Consider the following 21,782-nt stretch of genomic DNA (forward strand, 5'->3'; position numbering starts at 1 on the left):
CACGTGGACGCTATATAAACAGAGCAGCTCCTTTTATACAAAAGGTTCCAGCTGTAAATCTGCACTGGAGGTTGTGTAGTCAGCTAAGACATATATAAGCCCAGAATAGCTTTTTGTGAGACCAGTTACTATCAATATCAGCTATGGTAACTAGCCATAAAGAATTCATTGTTCACAGACTTGGCAAGACCAATCTATAAACACACACACAAAATATGGAAATATAAAATATTTTATTACACTTTTGAAAATATAAATTTCATCCAATAAAGTACATTAGAAAAAAATACACTGATTTAAAAGCAAAAAAACAGCCCTTAAAAAGCAAGAAAAAAAAAAGTGAAAAATTTGCAGTCATGTCCCAAGAAGGAAAGTTGACTGATCGTTTGTAGACTGTTGGTAGGCCCTAAATCAGATGGGCCCTAAATGGACCCTATATGAAAGCTGCCATTGCCAGCCTAGCCTTCTGAAAATACCATTTCTCTACAGTAGCTTTTATTCCTGAAAAGTACTAATTTATCGGATTAGTACAAGTATACAGATTAGCAGATCTGGTTTCTGATTTTGTAATCTGTGTACTTCTGGTTGATCAGCAACACAAACTGTGGAAGCAGACAGCCAGGCACCAAGCATTTTCAGAAGTAGCCCAGCGGTGGCAGCCTACACATTTCTCTCAGTACAAGTTTCCTGTAACACTAGATATTACTTTCAGACCAAACAAAGCGAGTCAATAAGAAAACTGAATTCACCAGCAACAATGAATTACATGGGTCAAACTCAGTGTCGATTCACATATGTGCAGTGCAGCCTGACAGCCACACTTTCAGTGCGCATTGAAAAGCGATCGTTCAGCAGTTCAGGTCAGGATATGAAGAGAGAAAGCCAGCCTGAAATAGTGTTCACAAACTCATGACGTGCGATTCAGAAGCAGTTACCCTAGAAGTCAATAGCCTGTAAACCGCACCTGAATCGAACTGCGCTGCTCAGAAATCGGACAGGACTCTTTTTCAATCCACATTGCCAGTGCACCGGACATACGGGAACAGGCACCGTAGGAAGCAATGTTATTTCACATTTAAGATTGGATGCAGTTCAAAACGCATCATAAAAAGGATAGGTCAACCTTTAACTAAACTATTGATAATCCAGCCCTAGCCACTGTAAATTAAACTGCATTAAACCCCAACCTGCATACTTCACTAAATTGCAAAGCTGCAATTCTTACATTATTGGGGATAAAAGTCACTGACCTGAATGGGAGACTTATATGGAGACTAGAAATACTTGGCATACAGCTCCATTCAAAAATCAGTGGGGACTCAGTGTATAGGTATTGCTAACACTGAAGAGTTTTCACCACCAAGGATGGAAACAAAGGGAGCGGGTCACGACTATGTAATAGTTGGAAGCAAACAGCTGATGTGGGGGTATTAGTGCAGCTTAGCTGGACTGGGGGGGTTTGGTTACCAATACTTTAGTTGAAGGTAGACCTGTCCTTAAAACATGGCCTAGATGAAAAACTATTATAATAAAGTATTTATATAGCGCCAACAGTTTGCTCAGCGCTGTACATTACAATGGGAGACAGTATACGAGACAGTACAGTAACAATACAATTCGATACACGAGGGGTTCGAGGGCCCTGCTCCTTGGAGCTTACAATCTAGGAGGGAGGGGATAGTGGTACAGGAGGAAATAGCTGTGGGGGATGGAATGGTAGGAAGAGTGGAGGAGATCGGCAATTAGCTGAGGGCGGGGTAGGCTTCCCTGAAGAGATGGGTTTTCAGGGTGCGCCTAAAGGAGAGGAGGGTAGGTGATAGTCTGATGGATTGGGGTAGGGCGCTCCAGAGGATGGGGGAGGCCCTGGAGAAGTCCTGGAGACAGGCATGGGAGGAGGTGACCAGGGAACTAGAGAGTAGGAGGTCCTGCGAGGAGCGGAGAGTACGTTTTGGGTGGTAAATGGATATCAGGTCGGTGATGTAGTTTGGGGCAGTGTTATGAACAGCTTTGTACGTCAATGTTAGCATTCTGAATTTTATCCGTTGGGCAATCGGAAGCCAGTGGAGGGATTACAATGGTTTACTTCTCCATTTTGTGGTACCCAGTCAGCACTATGGAACACTCCCTTGCTGGGAGCTGTGTCACTTGTGCCACTTTAAAGAGTCCTCAGCAAACCTTGTTGCAGTGCTGACAGGGCCTCCAATACGGACAAATTTAATTACAGTTTATTTGAATGTATCCAGAGTGGCTGCTAGCATCCAACCAGTTTCAAGCCGTTGCTGTTCTATATACAAGTTCAGCCATTTCATGGGAGAATGTGCTTGGAAATCAAATGCAATCACTCTTCAAAATTGGAAAAAAAAAAGAAGTGTTTTTTTTTGTTTTTTTTTAATAATCAAAAGCATCTCAGAGTTCATTATCCCGTTGTTTTTACTGTATTCATGGGTGGATGTCTGTGGGGGAAAAAATAAATAAGGAGGTTAATAAATATGAATCAATAAAACCAACAATTAACTCCTTATTCCCCCCCCCTTTTTGGGATCTGCTAAAATATACCATTGAAAGAATTTTGTTGTACCCATTTACAAAGTGTAAAGAAAATGCTAATCCTGATGGAAATCCAGTGCTCCCCTATGTACATTGCAGTATTATTGTAAACAATGACTGGTGAGGCGTGTCAAGGTGTTTTCAGGCATATTGTAACCGTGCTTTTTGGTGGCATTCATGAAGTAAAGGCTTCTTTCTGGAAACTCGACCATGCAGCTCATTTTTGTTCAAGTATCGTTGTATTGTCCTCTTTGAAACAACCACACCATCTTTTTCCAGAGCAGCCTGTATTTCTCCTGAGGCTACCTGTGGGTTTGACTTTGTATCCCAAAACATTTTGGCAGTTGTGGCTGCAATCTTTTTTGGTCTACCTGACCTTGGCTTGGTATAAAGAGATCCCTGAGATTTCCACTTCTTAATAAGTGACTTAACAGTACTGACTGTCACATTCAAGGCTTTGGATATTTTTTTTTTTAGATCCTTTTCCATCTCTATACAGTTTCATTACCTTGTTACACAGGTATTTTATTTGTGCTCCTCATGGCTCAGTATCCAGCCTGCTCAGTGCATCTGCGTGTGAGCAAAAACTCATTGACCATACACAGACACCAAATGCAAATTAACCACTTCATGTCCAGACACTTTTACCCCCTTCCTGCCCAGGCCAATTTTCAGCACCGTCACACTTTGAATGACAATTGCACGGTAATGCAACACTGTACCCATATGAATTTTTTAGCATTTTTTTGAGACAGATAAAAGTTTATTTTGGTGGTATTTATTCAGCACTAGGATTTTTAGTTTTTTTGCTATATAAATGAAAAAGTCCAAACATTTTGAGAGTGTTTTTTCTTATAAAATTTTGCAAATAAATCTTTCTTCATAAATCTTGGCCAAAATATATTCAATTATCTTTTTAGTAAAAAAGAAAAAAAAAAAAAAAAACCCAAATTAGTTTATACCAAATTTTATAATTTTTTTTTACATTTTATTTTCTTATATTATTATTAGTGGGGTTTTTTTTTAAACATACTGTCACCCTAGCAGTACAGTGTCTCCATAGTGACACTTTACTACTTGTGGGGGTGATGATTTTTATTTTTTTATTTATTTTTACACACATATTGCTTTTACACCCATAAAGGCTGTCATTTCTCCTTCTCTCTGGCTGCATTCTTGCAGCTACTGAGAAATACTGTGTGAGCTGTGATTGGTCACAGCTTGTCACATGGTACAAGGCTGTTGTGAATAGCATTGTACCACGTGACCTCTGTGATCATTCACAGATTTCACAAGTAGCAAGCAATTATGTCAGAAGTGACATCTTGTTTACTACTGTTCATGTGATCACTGATTGGCCAATCAGTGATCACATGATCGGGACCTCACACAGAGGTCCCGTACAGCGATTGGAAGGGAAGGCTGTATCACGAGCACGTGGTATTTTGGTTTTGGATACTGAGTAATAGGAAGATTAAAGCACTGGAAGTGACTTCTATATGTTATTATGGACTTTATGTTCACATTAATGGATTGATTTATATTATATGACGGTTTTATTTCATTTCACTTTGTCACTGTAGAATGTGTTTCATTTACTAGTTCGTTAGACCGTCACTGGATTATTTGTGTTTATTTATGTAGTTACTTCATTTTATTCCAAAGGGGGCAGCAGTGTCCAATATTGGTTCATTATCACTTATATGAGATTATTTATATGTTTTTAAGCAAGTATTTAGTGCAAGAGTTTTGTCATTGAATCTGCAGCTGCTGATCAGTGTATTCTGACAGCGAGTGTGAGACAGAACCATCTATAGCCAGCTTTTAGGTGTCCTTAGGAAGAAGGGAAGTTGGTTAGACTACCTAGCCCCATCAGCATGAGGTTCAGCTTTATGAAGGCAAATCATGTAGTTAGGCAGGCCATAGAAAATATGAACACCAAATAGCATATAAGATTGTGCCATCGTTTGTTTCATTTTACTAAAAAAAAAAAAAAAAAAAAAATCTAGAATGTTGGATCAGGCACCTTCGACTGCGGCACGAAAATAGCACATTGTAGCTGGCACATGATGCGAAAAACGAACAATTAGAAATTTTCGTATGGTTTTTCGCTCGTCTATGGCTGGTTTTGAATTCAACTTTTTGACAGATATCAAAAACATGAGCTATAAACATGATTACCCAAGCTGACCTTAGTAAATTTACATATCAGGAAGAGTGCTCAAACAGAACCATGCAAAAAATGACAGTTGTGTGTTTTATGGTATTCCTAGAAGAGAATGCTTCAAGAAAAAAGTTATGCAAATAATTATTAAACCTAATTTTCTCAGAACCTGGAATTGCTGAGACAGACAGGCAATGGAATTCCAGGCAGAACTTCGAAAATAACTTGCCTCATCGTCAAGAGGTTATTTATTCCAGCTTCCAGTAAGGATAGTTCCAGAGCCTTCTGCAGAGCTTCATCTTCACTCTGGAATACAGAAAAAAAAAAAAAAAAAAATGGTGGATTTCTATAAATCGTCTTTGTAAGTCAGGATCTTACCTTTTTAGCACATCCACCTAATTGCAAATACATAACAAATATAACAAAGCCTATAACCAACCAAAACATTATTTCCAGAAGAACTAAAGAAGACTAAACACTTTTCAACCTTTTAGCAGGTCTGTGACCCTGTTGTAAACATTTCACCTCACCTATCATCCCTCCAAGAGCCTAGGCAGCTGGAAAGGAAATGAAGGAAGAGGCTGGGGACATGGTGGGTCAGCAACACCAACCTCAGAGGGTGTGACCCTTCCCCACTGTACTGAAGGCAATGGCTGGGTCCACACTGCTAAGATTTCTCATTACGTCATACTACCTATGGGGACAGAAAGGGATCTCCCCACTTGGGATACTGATGACAATAAAACAGGCTATATATGACCCTGACAGGGGTTTTATGTCTTCCCCACTTTGTATAAATCTAAAATAAAAAGGGGATGTGCATAATTGCTACACATGCTTTGTCTGCAGTTTTGGAGTTCATGAAAATGGCATTTGGAGACCATTCTGCAGCCAGCTGTGATTTTCTGATACTGTACAATGCCTCTGGAAATTTTCTTCGAGGTGCATGTGAAATCTTTCTGACCCAGTACTTTGACGGATGACTTTCTCAACCAATACATAGGCCTAGGATGTGGGAGCAGGACATCTCGAACGAGTAATGTTCTTTAAAGTGGTTGTAAATGCTCACATATACCCAGTGAAGTGATTGGCCTCAGATCTACAGAGATGAAGCAAATCTTCCTACATACTGTAGGTTGTACCAGTTTATCTTCAGCAATCTCTTCTCTACAACATCTTAAAAAACAGATTTTTACACAGCATTTCAATTCTCTACCCAGTAGGGGGTGGGGATCTGAGGCCACACCGCAGAGCAGGGAGAAGAGTGTAATCGGAGAGCTGAGTATAGGGAATAAACACACATCCCGCCCTCTACAAAGTCTCATAATGAAACATGCTCTGCCGAGGCTATCAATCACATTCTGTGTGCTGGAGAGATGGTGTTTGCATAACTTATCAGAAGTGACTCATGGAGAGAAAAAAGGGCGAGAACACGTAGAAACCAAATTAGATGCTTTGGACTGAGGCTAGTACACACTATAGAGAGAGATATGCTTTGTTCATTTGTCATTTTAAACGTTTACAGCCACTTTAAAGATAACTCTTGAGGGGCATTGTGTGTACCATTAAGGGAGGTGGACATTTTCATTAGGAAATAAAAGTAGGCATTCTGCATCTAAAAGGGGGCCCTCCTCCCACTTATATTTACCATAAAGTTTACTACAGAAATCTAATACTGCTTTAGATTAGAGAAAGACCAAAACATATGCACAAGGGGTCCTGGGCCTATGTTATATTGCCAACAATTTTCACTCAGATCTGCAAAAATTGCATGCAATCTTTGCAGCGTGTACTGCTGCAGAAAAAGGAATGTACAGCTACTCCCTTGTATTCTAGAAGATATAAAAGATTTAAATGAAAGTTTAAAGTGGCTGCAAACCTTACATATACCCAGTGAAGTGACTGGCCTCAGGTGATACACAGATAAAACAAATCATCTTACATAAGTTGTAGCTGCTTATTAGTAGTCTTCCCTTGTTTACAGCCAAAGTGCTGAATTTATAAAGCTTGTCTGACAGTTCAGGAAAAAAAAAAAAATAAAGAATTACACTCTGCAGAGCTCAATGAGGAGAGTTCTGGGAGTTGAAGGGAAGAGACACCCCCCCCCCCCTCCCACACAGGAAAACTTGTCAGAAGTGACTCATGCTGACAACAAAAAGGAATTAGACAGCAGATAGAAGGGACACTAAAAGGTGTCCTTTTATCATGCAGTGGTAAAGGAACCACTGCTCAGTTCTCTGACATTCTCAGAGGAGACCATTCTCCTCTGAATGCCTGTTCATGAAGCGGTGTAGCTCGCTTCTTCTAATGAGGAGAGAAGCAATCTACAAACACTTGAAAACAGCTGCTGTTAGTGTAATCTCGCGAGATTACAGTAAGATCAGTCAAATACAGTTTAGTAAGCAGTGGTAAATTACTGTTGCTTCGTTTGCGGTTCCCCCGATTCTCCACCTCTGGGAATCTGGAGGGAGAATTTGCCCATAGATCACCAGTGAAGGGATGGCATTGCTCCTTCATACACTGGCCGTCTATGTGCTGAGATGATCATCAGAGAACATGTTCTCCACTGATCATCTCAGTTTCCTAACCCACTAATGATCAGAGATCACCAGGATCGTCGCTGATCTCAGTTTCATAAAAGGACACCTTCGTGCTCTTGAGACAAGTACACACTATAGAGGGATATGCTTTTTCATATTTCATGTTAACAACCACTTTAAATATTTTATACCACTGCTTATCCAATAGAATTCTCAACAGCTCTCTCTCCCATTCCTGAAGTAATTTAGGAAGTTCAGACAAAAACGTGTATTTATCCATCCATACATCTTACAAATAATTCTGCTGACCAGAGCCGCTTCTGGGCAAGGTTTCCCAAATGGGGTACAGTCATCCAACAGACACTTTCTGTTTGGTATGTATAAAATAGACTCAAATGTTTAATCTGCACATATTCCCATCTATCCAAATCAAAAGCAGACCTACTTTCTTGAAAACTTGCAAATGGGACCCACCTTTCCCTCTGAGAGGAGCCAGCTACTTATTTGCAAATCGCACATTAAACACTTTCTTCTGGTCACAGGTTCTCTTTAATAAATGTAACAAGTAGTACATCATGTACTCTGTTGGATGTAACCATGGGGACTTCTATATCTTGTACTTACTGTTGCTTTGTTGTTGTCAGTAAACGCAACTACCTATATACCTTATTCAGCAAAGTTCTGGAGCCACAAACCACTTCCATAGAATAAAATCAACTTTATTGCTCAGCACAAGCACAGACAATCAACCCAGGATCCTCCCTCTAAGGATACACCCCCTTCTGAGGCTGTATGGTTAAGGCCCAATACGGGGTGAAAGAGAGGGAGGATCCTGGGTGGGGTGTGCTGAACAATAAAGTTGACTTTACCCTTTGAAAGTGGTGAGCAGCTCCAGAATGTTGCTGAATTGTGTGGAAGGAGTAGTCTTCAGAGGAGTGGGCACCTGTGAGCAGAACCAGATGATTGTGGTTTTGGGAGTGGCAGCTTCTTATGCGAGTTAAATATTTATACACAATACTTTGGTGCTGCTACAGGATCAACATAACTTTAGTTGCAAACATTGCTTGGGTAGAACCCTACTTCAGCAATTTAATGAAAAATATACACAAGTTTGTGAAGGCACAGACAGAGCCTCATCTAACGGTTTGCCCCTTCAAATTCAGGGGTGATGAGGAAATAGCTTACCAGTCCATTGTGAAGATCAGCTATTCCAGAAGTCTCAAGAGGGTCCCTAACGGAAAAAAAAAAAAAAAAAAAAAAAAAAATGCAAATTTGATTCAGAGAAAATAAATAAAAACAAACAACTTATACTTACCCGTTCCCCACCAGTTCTGTAGTGAGACCTGAGTGATTAAATCCCTGCTGATTGCTCAGTTCTCCCCACCACTCTGTCAGTTTCTGGCTCTATGCTCTGCCCCTCCAGTGCTCACTGAAGTGCAGTGGAGGGGGTGGGAACTGAACTGAAGGGCAGTGAAGGGGGTGAGAAGGGCTGGCTCAGGCTCTCAGCAGATATCCAAGAGCTTGAGCAAGGTGCTGGTCCAGGCTTCAGGGTGGATCCCAACCATATGGTCAAGATCTTTTCAGAGCCTGGACCGACTGAGTGATGTCAGCTGACAGCAGACTTTAGCTTGCCATCGTCCGAAAACGTTCACTAGGGTGCAGAATGAACTGCACTCTTATGACCTACAGGAGAAGAATAGCCAAAATAGCTTTGACTAAACTTCTCCTTTAAATCCCAATCATGGTACTACATGCACAGAGTTTGCATGTTCTCCCTGTGCCAGCGAGGGTTTCCTCCCACACTCCAAAAACATGCAGGTAGGTCCTTAGATTGCAAGCTCCTTGAGGGCAGGGGCTTCATCTAGTGCTCCTGATGCATCACAGCTGCTGGTCCTCTCCAGCATCCTGGTTTTGGCTGCGATACATTCACCCTGCATGTCCACCTGCAAGGTGATTGATGGGGCCAGTCTCTGGGTAGAGACCAAACCTGATTTAAGCCAGCCAAGCCTGCAGTCTCATGCTTGTGATATTGTGTTTGCAAAATGTGCTGCAAGCTCCCTGTCTGTCTGTCCTGCTGTACGGATTCCCTCATTGATGACCCAGGTTAGGATATCAACTTCTCTCTGAACCCCACCTGCCTTTTGACTACGAAACTGACTCTGGACTTTCCTGAACTTTGGTTCAGTGACAGTCCAGGTACAAGGCAGGCACTCTGCCTGTCTGCGAACTGCAAGTACCTGTTTGCTGTGCTCAGTTTGCTTGCCCCAGCGTGGTAGCCAGGCACTGTATATAAGTCCTGGGAGCAACAGAGTACCGGTAGGCCCATTTGCCTTGTGGGAAAGGGGGCTGCTAGAGGTAAAGAAGCTCAGTAGCCAGACCTAAACCCAGTAGCTCTCCCCCACCTTGTGTCTGTTTGCCCTATGTTGGCATTGTGTTCAGAGTAGCATTTGCATAGGCAGAGCAGAGAAGGACTGGCCAAAAGGGATTACTTTTTATTGAAGTTTGCTGGAAAGGGTATATAGCAGTTTGCAGAGGGTTCTTTCAGAATTTCTAATGCTATAGGTAAAAAAACTCCGAAGCCAGCTATAGTGTCTGACCACCTGTGTTAGAACTAAGCGTGACAAGCAGGTAGTAATGTCAGGTTAGAAGGCACCCCTACGGTGCCCATTGTATTACAATACGGTTACTTTGCTGCTTATTAAGATGCTTCAAAATTTAAGAGCTTACAAATAGCTGGCTCTATCATAAGATAACTGCCTCTAACCAGAGCCACCAACAACTATGATTGGCATCCACTGCTCACTGAGCTGCAACAGCAGGCTGATCACAGACGAAAGTTATATGCTGGAGGCCTCGTTTATTGAAAAAGTGATGGCCAGTCACAATTGTATAGATCACTATGTGAGAAGCATTTTGCAACCATAAGTTGTTCATTACCTTTTTGCTTCAACCCCACAGGATTCAGGCACTTTCTGAGAAATTAACGGTCTTTTAACTGCTGCTATATTTTGTTCAGAAGCCTTCTGATATCGCATCAAAGCGGCATATCTGCAAACAGTAAAAAGTAAGTACTGTAACTACAGTCTTTGCAAAAGAAAAAAAAAAAAAAGTAAACAACATTTTTGGAAACCTCAAATCCAAAGCTAAAATCAGGCTGCATTCACACTTGAGCTGAGCCTCTTCGGTCATTTTTACAGACTTAGCACATGTGTTTTTGTTGGCGTCTTTGATGGTTTCTTATTTTAACTATTTTCTGATTTGCACGTTTACATGTTTTTTCTGGCCATTCAATTGAAGTCTATTGGGGCTAAAAGAGCTTGAAGCTTGTAGCTCAAAAGAAACTCCTGTACGGTTTCATGCTACAAGCTTCAACTTCAAGTGAACATGCACAACTGTATACCATGGGATTTTTCAGCTCATGCCTTTTGGAATTATAACCTGCAAAACACTAAAAAAAAGGTGTGAAAGGGGTCTCAAAGTAACCATTACTGAATTACATTTTGTTTTCTAAATTACTGTGTATCATACAATTGCAATAATTTTTAAATAAAATACTTGTTTTCATGTTTTAATTTTTGCACCCTTCGCTGCATCTCGAAGCAAATATCCTGCCGCCACTTCCTGTCTAAATGCACAAATTGCAGTGATAGCTGCATTGCATTTCTTAGTTCATGCCAGCATAATATACCTTTAAAAGACCAATTGAAGACTCCTTGAGAAACATGTGTGACAGAGTAACACAGGAGGGATGGATCACCAGATATTTGAAGCAATGCAAACTGACCTTTTGAAAATACACTAACTTGTTAAAGTGTTGCTAAACCCAGGACCCTGCAATCACTATATTCGGTCTCCCACAGTACACAGGACATGGAAATACAATTATTTTAGTAAATATAAACTGATAAACACCTTTTCTCATCAGCAGTATATAGCCGTCTTGTGACTATCAGTGTCCGGCCAAGTACTGGGTAATCCTGTAGGAGGAGTTTTCATTTTGCTCTGACTGTCCTATGAGGCTGCATAACCCCAAATCAAAATGAACATGTGCAGAGTGACTCTTGAGCTCTGTACTATTAGCAGATAGACTGGGGACAGTAGAAGGACAGGAGGATCAGAGAACACAGGATCAGTTTTTTGTTTTAAACACAAAGTATTAACCCCTTAGGTTCTACAGTGAGTATAACAAGCATGCTTTACTGCATTTACAGACTGAGTTTACAGTTATGAGATTAGTAACACTTTAAAGCTCATATGACATTTTCATGATTTGGTTTACATGTAATTAAAACACCTTACATATTTGAGCAAACACTATACAGTTCACTTAAACAGAAAACTAATCTAACTAAAATATCTATCCATCCAATGGATATGACAGGCTAGCTTTTTTCTGTAAAGAGCCTTATGTTATATTACATATGTTCAAATTTCTCTTCTGTTTAAGCCTTCCTTTTGATTTTCCATTAGGCTGATCCTACCTTAGGAATAGAGTGGATATTGAGTGCAAACTCTGTAGCCAATCATCTTCTCTTTCTGGAAAATGACAGAGCAGACTCACCCAGCTTTTGAAAGTGCTGGTCCTGTGGTCTTGCAGTCATGATCTACTGGGTGTCTATGAGATAGGCAGAAATTATTGCGACACTGATCACATTCAATCTTCATCAGCTCCTTCTTTCTGCATCCTGGTTTACAGCAACGATTTGTGAAAATCTGGAGATTAAGTAAATTTGAGAAGTTAAAAAAAAATTATGAAAACCACAAAAAGATAAGATCATTCTGTGTAATACCTTGGCACTGTGTGTGAGCAAATGGTTATGAATGCAATATTTTCTGCATAGAAGCTAGCAGTATACTAATATCAAATTTTCCTCACAATGGCTATAGCAAGTAGGAAGAAGTCCTCTGGAGTTATAACAGTGGATAATGTTTTGACCGGTTATTGACTTACAACAGTAACCGGTTTGGGTAAAATGTTCCCGTTCTATAAAAAATAAGGGTTCAGTATATACTCCTATAGAAATTAGCAGGTATAGAAAACATTTTTCCTGTATAGGTAATAAACCTTCACAATAATTACCAGTGTCTATACTAGTGGTGCACACAAATGGCTATGGTGCTGTAACCAGCTACTATAAAGCCCAGCCACAGTCCAACCCTTAGATCAGAAGCTGAATGGAACGACTCCTGGGATTGCATTTCAGTTATTAAGCCCTCCAAATAAGTCCTTCATGGCAGAACAATGCTTCACTATTAAGAGTGTCATAATGTAATGCTCTCTTTCTTTCATTCCAAAAAAAAGGGTAAAAGTAAAATACATCCAAATTTAAAAATGAGAGCCAGCCACTTCCCCTCTCACACCTATTCACCCCTTATGGAGGATTTTTTTTACATTTCTGATATAGACCTGTTTATTTGGTGATAACTTTGTCATTACAATACTTAAGATAAAAAAAACAAAAAAACAAAATATATGTATTACGTTGTTAAGTACAAACAAGGTCTTCTTTTCGTGAATATGGTCTTGCAACAAATGATTGATTTTTCGCAATCATTAGACAATAAATGTAACAAAACGCGGTTCTTTGAGTATTGTTAGTTTAAAAATAAATATTGTTACTTCACATAAAAAGTGTGCATTTTATTCTGTAATTTGTCCTGTTTAAAATTACATAATTATAATTCTGGCACAAAGCACTGGAGAGTTATTTACAAATGAAGTGTTTTTTTTTTTTTCAATGCGATACGTAGAAATATATGTTAACCGCTTACCGACCACCTTATAGCAGAAATACTGCTACAAGGATGCAGGGGTGCGCAAAAATCACACACGAGATTTCAAAGATCGCCTAAAGGCAGACAGGGTGGGGGCGGACCGGACATGCTGTGGTATGGAGTTCCAGAGGATGGGAGAGGCTCGGGGGAAGTCCTGGAGGCGAGCATGGGAGGAGGTGATGAGGGAGCTAGAGAAGAGGATACCATGGGAGGAGCGGAGTGGGCGATATCTGTGGATGAGGTTGGTGATGTAGCTAGGGGCAGTGCAGTGGATGGCTTGTAAGCTGTGGTTAGTATTTTGAATTTTATACGGTGGGTTAGTGGAAGCCAGTGGAGGGATTGGCAGAGAGGGACAGCAGTCACTGATCGGTTGGTAAGGTGTATGAGTCTAGCGGCAGCATTCATAATAGACTAAAGGGGGGATAGCCTGTGTAACGGTAGACCAGTGAGGAGGGAGTTGCAGTAATCGAGGCGGGATATAACCAAGGCGTGGATGAGTTGTTTTGTGGTGTCATTGGTCAGGAAGGGGCAGATTTTGGAAATGTTCCGGAGGTTGAGGCGGCAGGATTTAGCCAGTGAGTGGATGTGGGGCCCAAAGGAGAGGTCAGAGTCTAGGATTATGCCTAGCACCCTGGCATGAGGGGAAGGACCAAGAGTTCTGCTGTTGATCTTAATGGTAAAGTCATGAGTGGGGGATCGGGGAGGAGGAAATATTACTAGCTCAGTTTTTGAAAGATTGAGTTTAAGGTAGTGATGTGACATCCATGCTGATATGTTGCTTAGTAGATTTGTGATACGTGAGGAGATTGAGGGGGTGAGCTGGGGAGTGGAGAGATAGATCTGGGTGTCATCAACATAGAGGTGGTATTGGAAGCCATGGGAGGTTATCAGTTGGCCCAGGGAGGAGGTATAGAGAGAGAAAAGGAGCAGCCCAAGAACAGAACCTTGGGGTACCTCAACAGAAAGAGGAGGAGTTGTATGACACTGAAAGTGCGCTGAGAAAGGTAAGAGGAGAACCAGGAGAGAGCAGAGTCATGGAGGCCGATGGAGTGGAGCTTACTGAGGAGGAGAGGGTGGTCGACTGTGTCAAAGGCATCGGAAAGGTCAAGCAGTATGACTATGGAGTAATGGCCATTGGTTTTAGCAGTTAGTAGGTCATTAGTGAGTTTTAGTAGGGCAGTTTCTGTGGAATGTTGTGGGCGGAAGCCAGACTGTCGGGGATCAAGAAGGTTGTTGTCGGTGAGGTAGCAGTTCATAGGGTTGTGAACAAGGCGCTTGAGAAGCTTGGAGGCAAACAGGAGCAGGGAGATAGGTCTTACGTTATTCAAACAGGTGGGGTGCTGCGAGGGTTTTTTTGAGGATGGGGGTAACCAGTGCATGTTTGCGTGGGGAGGGAAAGGTGCCCATGGAGAGTGAGAGGTTGAAGATGTGGGTTAGAGAGTTTAGGATAGAGCAGGAAGGAGGGTGCAACAGTCTTGAGGGGACAGGATCCAAGGGACAGGTGGTGAAGTGGGCCTTGGAAAGGAGTTCGGTAACTTCCTTGGAGGTAACGGGGTTGAAGGAGGAGATTGTTGAGCCTGGTATGTTGGTTAGAGGAGGAAGCTTGAAACTGGAGATCTCATCATGAATTCACACACACACGGAAAATAAAATAAAAATACTAAAATAACAGGGCAGATATTTCTAGTAAGAAGTAATGTTTCCAGATGCAAAGTTGTAATCCAGAGTGAAGAAAACAAACCTTTTGTTTTGGCTTTGAACTGCACTTTCTGTCCATGTGTTGGCTTACTGCAATATCTGCCAGCTCTCCTTTCTTTACTGGTACAGGGGCGCCACACAGTGGACAGACAGGTACTTGCACATCCTTGAGAGAAAAAAAAAAAAAAAAAAAATATTAACACTGATGCATGGCATGCATACTCTACATGTGTATTGCTAGAGACAACATTACTGGAGCAGTAAATATGACATTCACCAAACATTCAATTCAGATGAATCTTCCTAGTGACTGTTTTATTATAAAAAGTGAGTAATTCACCACTTGCGAATGTTTGGGAATTAGGAAAAAGAGGACAGGAAAAAAACAGGCTAGATCTTTATTCCTTAGGCCCACACTATCTATGGGGTTGATTTCCTAAAGGCAAATAGTCTGTGCACTGCAAGTGCAGTTGCTCTAAATCTGAGAGAAACATGCAAGAATAAGACCGTGTTTTGCTTGCCCATGATTGGATGAAAGAAATCAGCAGAGCTTTCCTTAATTTTTGAGCTTCCCCTCAGATCTTGCACATCATTTGCCTTGCACACTATTTGCCTTAAGAAAATCAACCCCTATATCTTATACCAGACATATATACAAAGCTCCGTACACTAGTATTTTTTTAGGCTCAATAAAATGCTGGAAAAAACTCGATTAAAAAAAAAAAAAAAACCACCACTAGTACTAGCTTTTTTAGCATCGTTTTAGTAGTATTTAAGAGTACATGTACGGTAAAAATGCTAATAAAACACTACAGAGGGGAAAAAAAAAAAAAAGCCATTAGGAACATTTAGCTTTTTTTCTGATGGAAAAACTCTCAAAAAAAAAGTAAACAAAAAAAAAATTCTCTTTCTGCTACTAGCCACTGAAGCTCAAAAAAATGCTAATATCCTATGTGAACAGGCACACTACTTAGGCTAACACTATTTAGCTTCTAGGAGCAGGAAAAAAAAAAAAATACCATACCTTGGTAAACTAAGCTAATATTTTGGTTTTATAAAAAAAAGACAAAAGTGCAACCCCATAATGTAGCATTAAAAATAAATGGCAATTTATTAAACAGAAATGCACTCACAAATTTACACGTGTATGGCATGGCATGGCATACAGAGGACTTGGCAGCCAGAAATCCAGCAGCCTTGGACATCGGCTGGGGATGATGCATGCTGAAGGTAAAGGAAGTCGCTTGTCACTGCGTGGGTGATCAACCCACGACTGGAATCCTCAACATCAGTGTAGACACACATACTGCACCCTGTGCACAATTATTAGGCTAGTCCAGGGGCGGGCAAACTTTTTGACTTGAGGGCCGCAATGGGTTCATATATTGGACCCGGGGGCCGGACCAAGAGTAGATGAATGATGTGTATATGTCATCCATAGTAAGTATAGTAATATTCCCCCATAATAAGCATAGTAATTCATCCCCCATATAGTAATTCATCCCCCATAGTAATTCATCCCCCCTATAGTAATTCATCCCCCATATTAAGTCCCCAAGTCCCCCCTGTGTCAAATCACTTACCTTTGCTCCGCGCGTTCCTCTCGCCGTGTTCCCGCGCCGTTCTGGTGTAGCATGAAAATCTGTCTCCTATGAGGATCTGCCCCCCTCGACGTATCTGCGCATGTGCCAGTTTCAGGCATTAGCAGTCGATCAGCGATCTCCGTCACATGCGCAGATACGTCGAGGGGGACAGATCCTCATAGGAGACAGATTTTCATGCTACACCGGTCTTCAGGGCGGACTGTGAGAGGAGCCCAGCGGGAGCCTAGCTCCGCGGGCCGGATTAAAAGGTCCGCCGGGCCGTAGTTTGCCCATTGCTGGGCTAGTCAGTATTATGACCAAATCATCATTTTTATGCATACTGTCCAACTCCAAGCTGCATAAACGTGAATACTTATTGGATTTAGGCATATCAGATGATGTGTATTTTTGTAATGAGGGAGGGTGAGGCCTATACAGATTAACACCCTATATCAAGGTGTGCATAATTATTCTTTTCCTCAGGAAAAATGGGCCAAAAAAGAGATTCAACTGACTGAAAAGTCAAAAATTGTAAAAAGGTCTTCCAGAAGAATGCAAAACTCTTGAAACTGCTAAAATATTGGGGCATGATCACAGAGCCAAGTGTTTTGTTGCAAATAGTCAACAGGGTCACAAGAAATGTGTTGAGAAAAAAAAGAAAAGAAAAAAGAACTGTCAAAAGATTTGAGAAAAATCAAACGTGAATCTACCAGGAACCCATTATCCTCTAGTGCCATCATATTCCAGAATTGCAACCTACCTGGAGTGCCCAGAAGTACAAGGTGTTCAGTGCTCAGAGACACAGCCAAGGTAAGGAAGGCTGAAACCTGACCACCACTGAACAAGACACATATGTAGAAAAACATCAAGACTGGGCCAAGAAATATCTGAAAACAGATTTTCCAAAGGTTTTATGGACTAAATGAGATAAGAGTGACTCTTGACAGATCAGATGGATGGGCCCGTGGCCGAATCAAATATGGGCACAGAACTCCACTTTGACTCAGATGCCAGCAAAGTGGGGTACTGCTATGGGTTGGTATAATTGATCGTGAGCTAGATGGACCTTTTTAGGTTGAGGATGGACTCAAAATCAACTCCCAAGCATACTGCTAGTGTTTAGAAGACACTTTCTTCCAGCAGTGGCACAGTTAAGTCTGCATCTTTCAAGACGGCCATGATATTTATGCAGGACAATGCTCCTGCGCATGCATCATAGTATACAAGTACTCCACTGCGTGGCTAGCCAGTTAAGGCCTAAAAGATGAAAGAATAATGACACGGCCCCCTTCCTCACCTGACCTAAACCCTATTTTGAAATTGTGAGTCCTTCTTAAAGCAGGAGATTTACGGTGAAGGAAAAAAGTCTCTGAACAGTGTCTGCAAGGCTGTAGCTGCTGCTGCACAAAAAGTTGATCATTGATGTTTATTATTCTCACTTTAACCATTAGCTACCCGGCCTATAGCCGTTTGGCGGCCGCAAAAATGCTCTAGCTTTCCGGGTGCACGCCATTTGGCATCCTCCCGCACATGCGCAGTTCGCACGGTTGCAGAGCCGCGCAGCGGAGCGATCTGTCAACGGCCGTGTACCTCGGACACGGCCGATGACAGATCTGAGAACCGGCCCCTGTTGCCGGTACCATGTGACCTGCTGTGACCAATCACAGCAGGTCACATGACAGTTGTATACAATGGATGGCTTCATTCATGCCACCCATTGTATACTAGTGCCTAGCTGTGAATGGTCACAGCAGGTCACATGCACATGTCATGTGATTAGCTGTGGCCAAATCACAGCTAAGCACAACAAAAAAACCAAAAAAAAAAAAAAACAAACACCTGAATGAATCGATGTCATTCAGGTAAACGCTTGCTTATAGCAAAGTAATTCTTTGCTATAAGCAAATTGTGTAAAAAAACAAAAAAAAACAAAATACTGATCATTTCCCCAAAGTAGTACAATGTTACTATGGTAACATTATACTACTTTGGTCATAGTAAAATATGAAAAAAAAAAATCTTAAAAAAACAAAAAACAAAAAAAATGTAATAAAAAATTAAAAATAAAAAAATAAAAAAAAATGTATATACATTATATATAAATATAATTTTTTTTCATACTGTCACCAGTCAGTGTCCCTGTTCACCGCCATGCCATTTATATGATGACGCTGTACTGCACTGGTGACAGTATGTAAAAAAATAAATAAATAAATAGTGAAAATAATCTCATTTTCCGAAAAATTGTGACAAAAAAAAAAATACAACTTCAAAAAACTCACCATTCCTCTTATGAAGTACGTCGGACTGTCTACTCTGCAAAAAGTGGTCATTTGGGGGATATCTGTACTATTCTGACATTCTTGGACCTCAAGAAATTAGATTGGCTGTCAGTACTTCAGGATTGACCAATATTCAAACTATACCATAGTTTGTGAACTCTATAACTTTCCTACAAACTAAATAATACATCCTAATTTGGGTTATTTTCACCAAAGACATGTAGTAGAATACATCTCGGCCTAAAATTTATGAAGAACAATTATTTATTTGTAAACTTTTATAACAGAAACAAAGAAAAACGTGTTTTTTTTTCAAAAAAAAAATTGTTTGGTCTTTTTTTGTTAATTTAGCAAAAAATAAAAACCCCAGCGGTGATTAAATACCACCAAAAGAAAGCTCTAGTTGTGTGAAGAAAATGATAAAATTTTAGTTTGGGTACAATGTTGTAAGACCGCGCAATTGTCATTCAAAGTGTGTGAGCGCTGAAACGTGAAAAATGGCCTGGGCAGGAAGGTGTAAAATTGCCCGGTATTGAAATGGTTAAACAGATGAAAACCAACAAGTGAGATGGGAAACTTTTTTCTTCATGCATAAGAAAGCCAAAACTTCACTTTTACTTTCTTTAGTATTTAGGTGTGAGGTTTATTAACATTTTGGATTGACCGAGAGCACTGTAGTTGTTCAATAATGAAATAATCCTCAAAAATACAACTTGATTAATAACTGTGCAAAGTGTAGACACTGGAAGCATTTTGAAGCTGGTCGGGATCTTCATTAGCATAAACAGGCTGATCCTGTCAGCACGCTTCATCCCCAGCCGGTGGCCAAGGTTGGTTGTCCTCTGGCTGCCCTTCGTACACTTCTGGTGCCAACTCACCTTTATCCCATGCCCTGCACGTCATACTTTTTTTTGCTACGCTATAGGGTTCCGCGGTTTCTTTTGGTTTCTTCCAGTGGTTGGATAGAGAGCGCCCTCTCTGGTCTTCTAGCTGCAGCTCCTAGTTTTAGCTATATTTAGCACTTTGCGCTATCCTATGCAAACCTTTTAATACTGTTGATACATCAATCGTTTTGTCATTCACTTTTTCACAATTTTCATCCCTTCTTTTTTTTTTTTTAATTTAGTACTTTTAGTTTTTACCCATTTTCTACGATCCATTAATTTGGTAGATTTATCACAATCATCCAAGTTGGTTTATTCGGACCATTCCTGAGAGCTGTAGTTTGTCTAGGCTTGGTAAGCACATTCAATCACATATGTATTTTGGGGGAACCACAGCAAACATACCTTCTTGTATGCAGAAGCACACTTATGCTGGTCATAGGTTATGTGGTCCTTGCAAAATAGGTCCCCACAAGAATCACATTTCAGTGGAAGAAAATCTGAAAAAGAGAGACATCAAAGCCTTGTAGGTTGCATTTTACGTACTTACACATGTAGAGCATTTATGTGCATGCACATGATTTTTTTTTTTTTTTAATGGATCGAAATGCAGCACAGGTTTTTGGATCTTTATGCATTTTGTGCCAAGGCTCAAAGAAAACATTAGAATGTCAATCAGATTAGAGAAAAAAAAAAAAAAAACACAGTACTACATTTTTGGTAGCTGTGAATATTAGGTGACAAGTAGTAAAGCCCATAACCAGCCACTGCTATTACAAGATGGAGTGTCTAACAGACTAATGCAGGCCATAGATGGGCTGAAAATCGGCCGATTTTTCTTTAAAAAAACTAAAAATCTGTTGTTCAAGCGGCCGATGTTACCAGGAACGGTTTAAAAAAAAAAAAAACGGCCGATTTTCATCCCATCTACAGCCGGCAAAAAGTGTCCCTGCAGAGAGCTCTGCTATTTCTTTGACAGTTCCTTGACATTTATAGCGGCTGCAACAATGTATCTATTTGTATCCATTTAGGATACGGATGTTTTTATTCGGAAACAAATAGATACATTGTTGCAACCGCTATAAATGTCAAGGAACTGTCAAAGAAATAGCGGAGCTCTGTGCAGGGACACTTTTTGCAGGACTGGAATTCCTCTTCTTCATCATCCTCTTCTTCTTTTTGTCTTCCTGTTGCTGGTCACTGCTCATGCGCAGATTTTTTTTAATCAGTAAAAAGATCGGCTGATTTGCCCATAATTGCCGCGAAAATCAGCCGATCGGCAAAATCGGATGATTTTTTTCCAACTTTACCGATAAAAAAAAAATCTGCCAAAATACAAAAAAACAGCTGAACAATTAGCCCATTAACGATCCGAAAATCGGCTGATTTTATTTTCGGCCGAAAAATCGTCCGATTTTCGACCCATCTATGGCCTGCATAAGAGCCTGTTCTGACAGGCTTCAAAGCACAAATGAAGAATGCTTCAGACATCGTTTAGAAATCACTACAAGTGCTGTTAACCTTCAGCTTATTTTGTATTCCCATAGACTTGTATAGGTAGAGAGGTAGAACTGACAAGCCCATCAACACAAACACTAATTCTATATTCTGTATGCATACTAATACTTTTCCCAAAACAATCTTCCCAGAAGATTATGGAAAGTATTGGGGGGAAAAAAAAAAAAAAAAAAAAGGGGAAATCAAATCTTTTAAATCTGTATGGTCTTGCCAGACTGCATTTTTGTCAATTTAAATTCTGTCATTTTAAATTCCCCAACAATTTTTAATCTTCCTAGAATTTTGAAATAGTTCTAGTCAAAACATTTCAGACCTGTCAGGCTCTTGTTACTGTTTGTAGCCCATTTGGGGAGATTTCACCTCACTTCCTGTTCTGTCACCAATAGGTCTCGTCATAGACCTCAATAAAAATATCTTACTAGAAGATTGGGGAATGTTTAGAACATCTTCCCTGTTTTTGTTGCTGAGTGTATTCCAGATGGTAAGATTTCCTTATATCCCGCTGTGTCCACAGAACACGAAATGAGTGCATATGTTTCCAAAAGGGAATCACAGCAATAAAAACACAATAGATCACAGCCTTCCCTACTCTAGCTAGAACATAAGAGTGGGGGGGACGAGGGGGCTAGAGTTTAAGGTAACCATAGACAGAGAAACCAAAAGATCTCAGGATGAAGCATCCCTTTCCTGTTGGGAGGCCTTATAACCACAGGTTGAAAATGTTACAAAACCTCATTCCTCACTCCGGAAAGATCCATTCATGTGTGTAAACAGTCCTATGAAGCCTCTTC

General features: G+C 40.5%; 1 protein-coding gene across 2 annotated transcripts in view; it reads right to left on the reverse strand.

Annotated features, from left to right (window-relative positions):
* Positions 1–214: 214 nt before the first annotated feature.
* ZFAND2A (zinc finger AN1-type containing 2A) overlaps positions 215–21,782 on the reverse strand; it is a 29,522-nt gene continuing 7,954 nt past the window's right edge. The window contains exons 3-10 of one of the 2 annotated variants that reach the window (XR_016313455.1): positions 19,879–19,973; positions 14,768–14,890; positions 11,813–11,964; positions 10,189–10,299; positions 8,437–8,482; positions 4,941–5,017; positions 2,176–2,453; positions 215–2,125 (exon numbers count right to left, since the gene is read on the reverse strand). Coding sequence is in view for 1 of the 2 variants with exons in the window: in XM_089682250.1 (XP_089538376.1) it covers positions 2,417–2,453; positions 4,941–5,017; positions 8,437–8,482; positions 10,189–10,299; positions 11,813–11,964; positions 14,768–14,890; positions 19,879–19,973 (641 nt within the window). In the remaining variant the exon portion in view is untranslated. Of the gene's footprint in view, positions 2,454–4,940; positions 5,018–8,436; positions 8,483–10,188; positions 10,300–11,812; positions 11,965–14,767; positions 14,891–19,878; positions 19,974–21,782 lie in introns of both variants that reach the window. The other variant, XM_089682250.1, reaches the window with a different exon arrangement.

This window comes from Staurois parvus, unplaced genomic scaffold (assembly GCF_062004578.1).
Source record: "Staurois parvus isolate SC_StPar_1 unplaced genomic scaffold, SC_StPar_1.0 ptg000018l, whole genome shotgun sequence".
In the NCBI taxonomy this organism is placed as follows: domain Eukaryota; kingdom Metazoa; phylum Chordata; class Amphibia; order Anura; family Ranidae; genus Staurois; species Staurois parvus.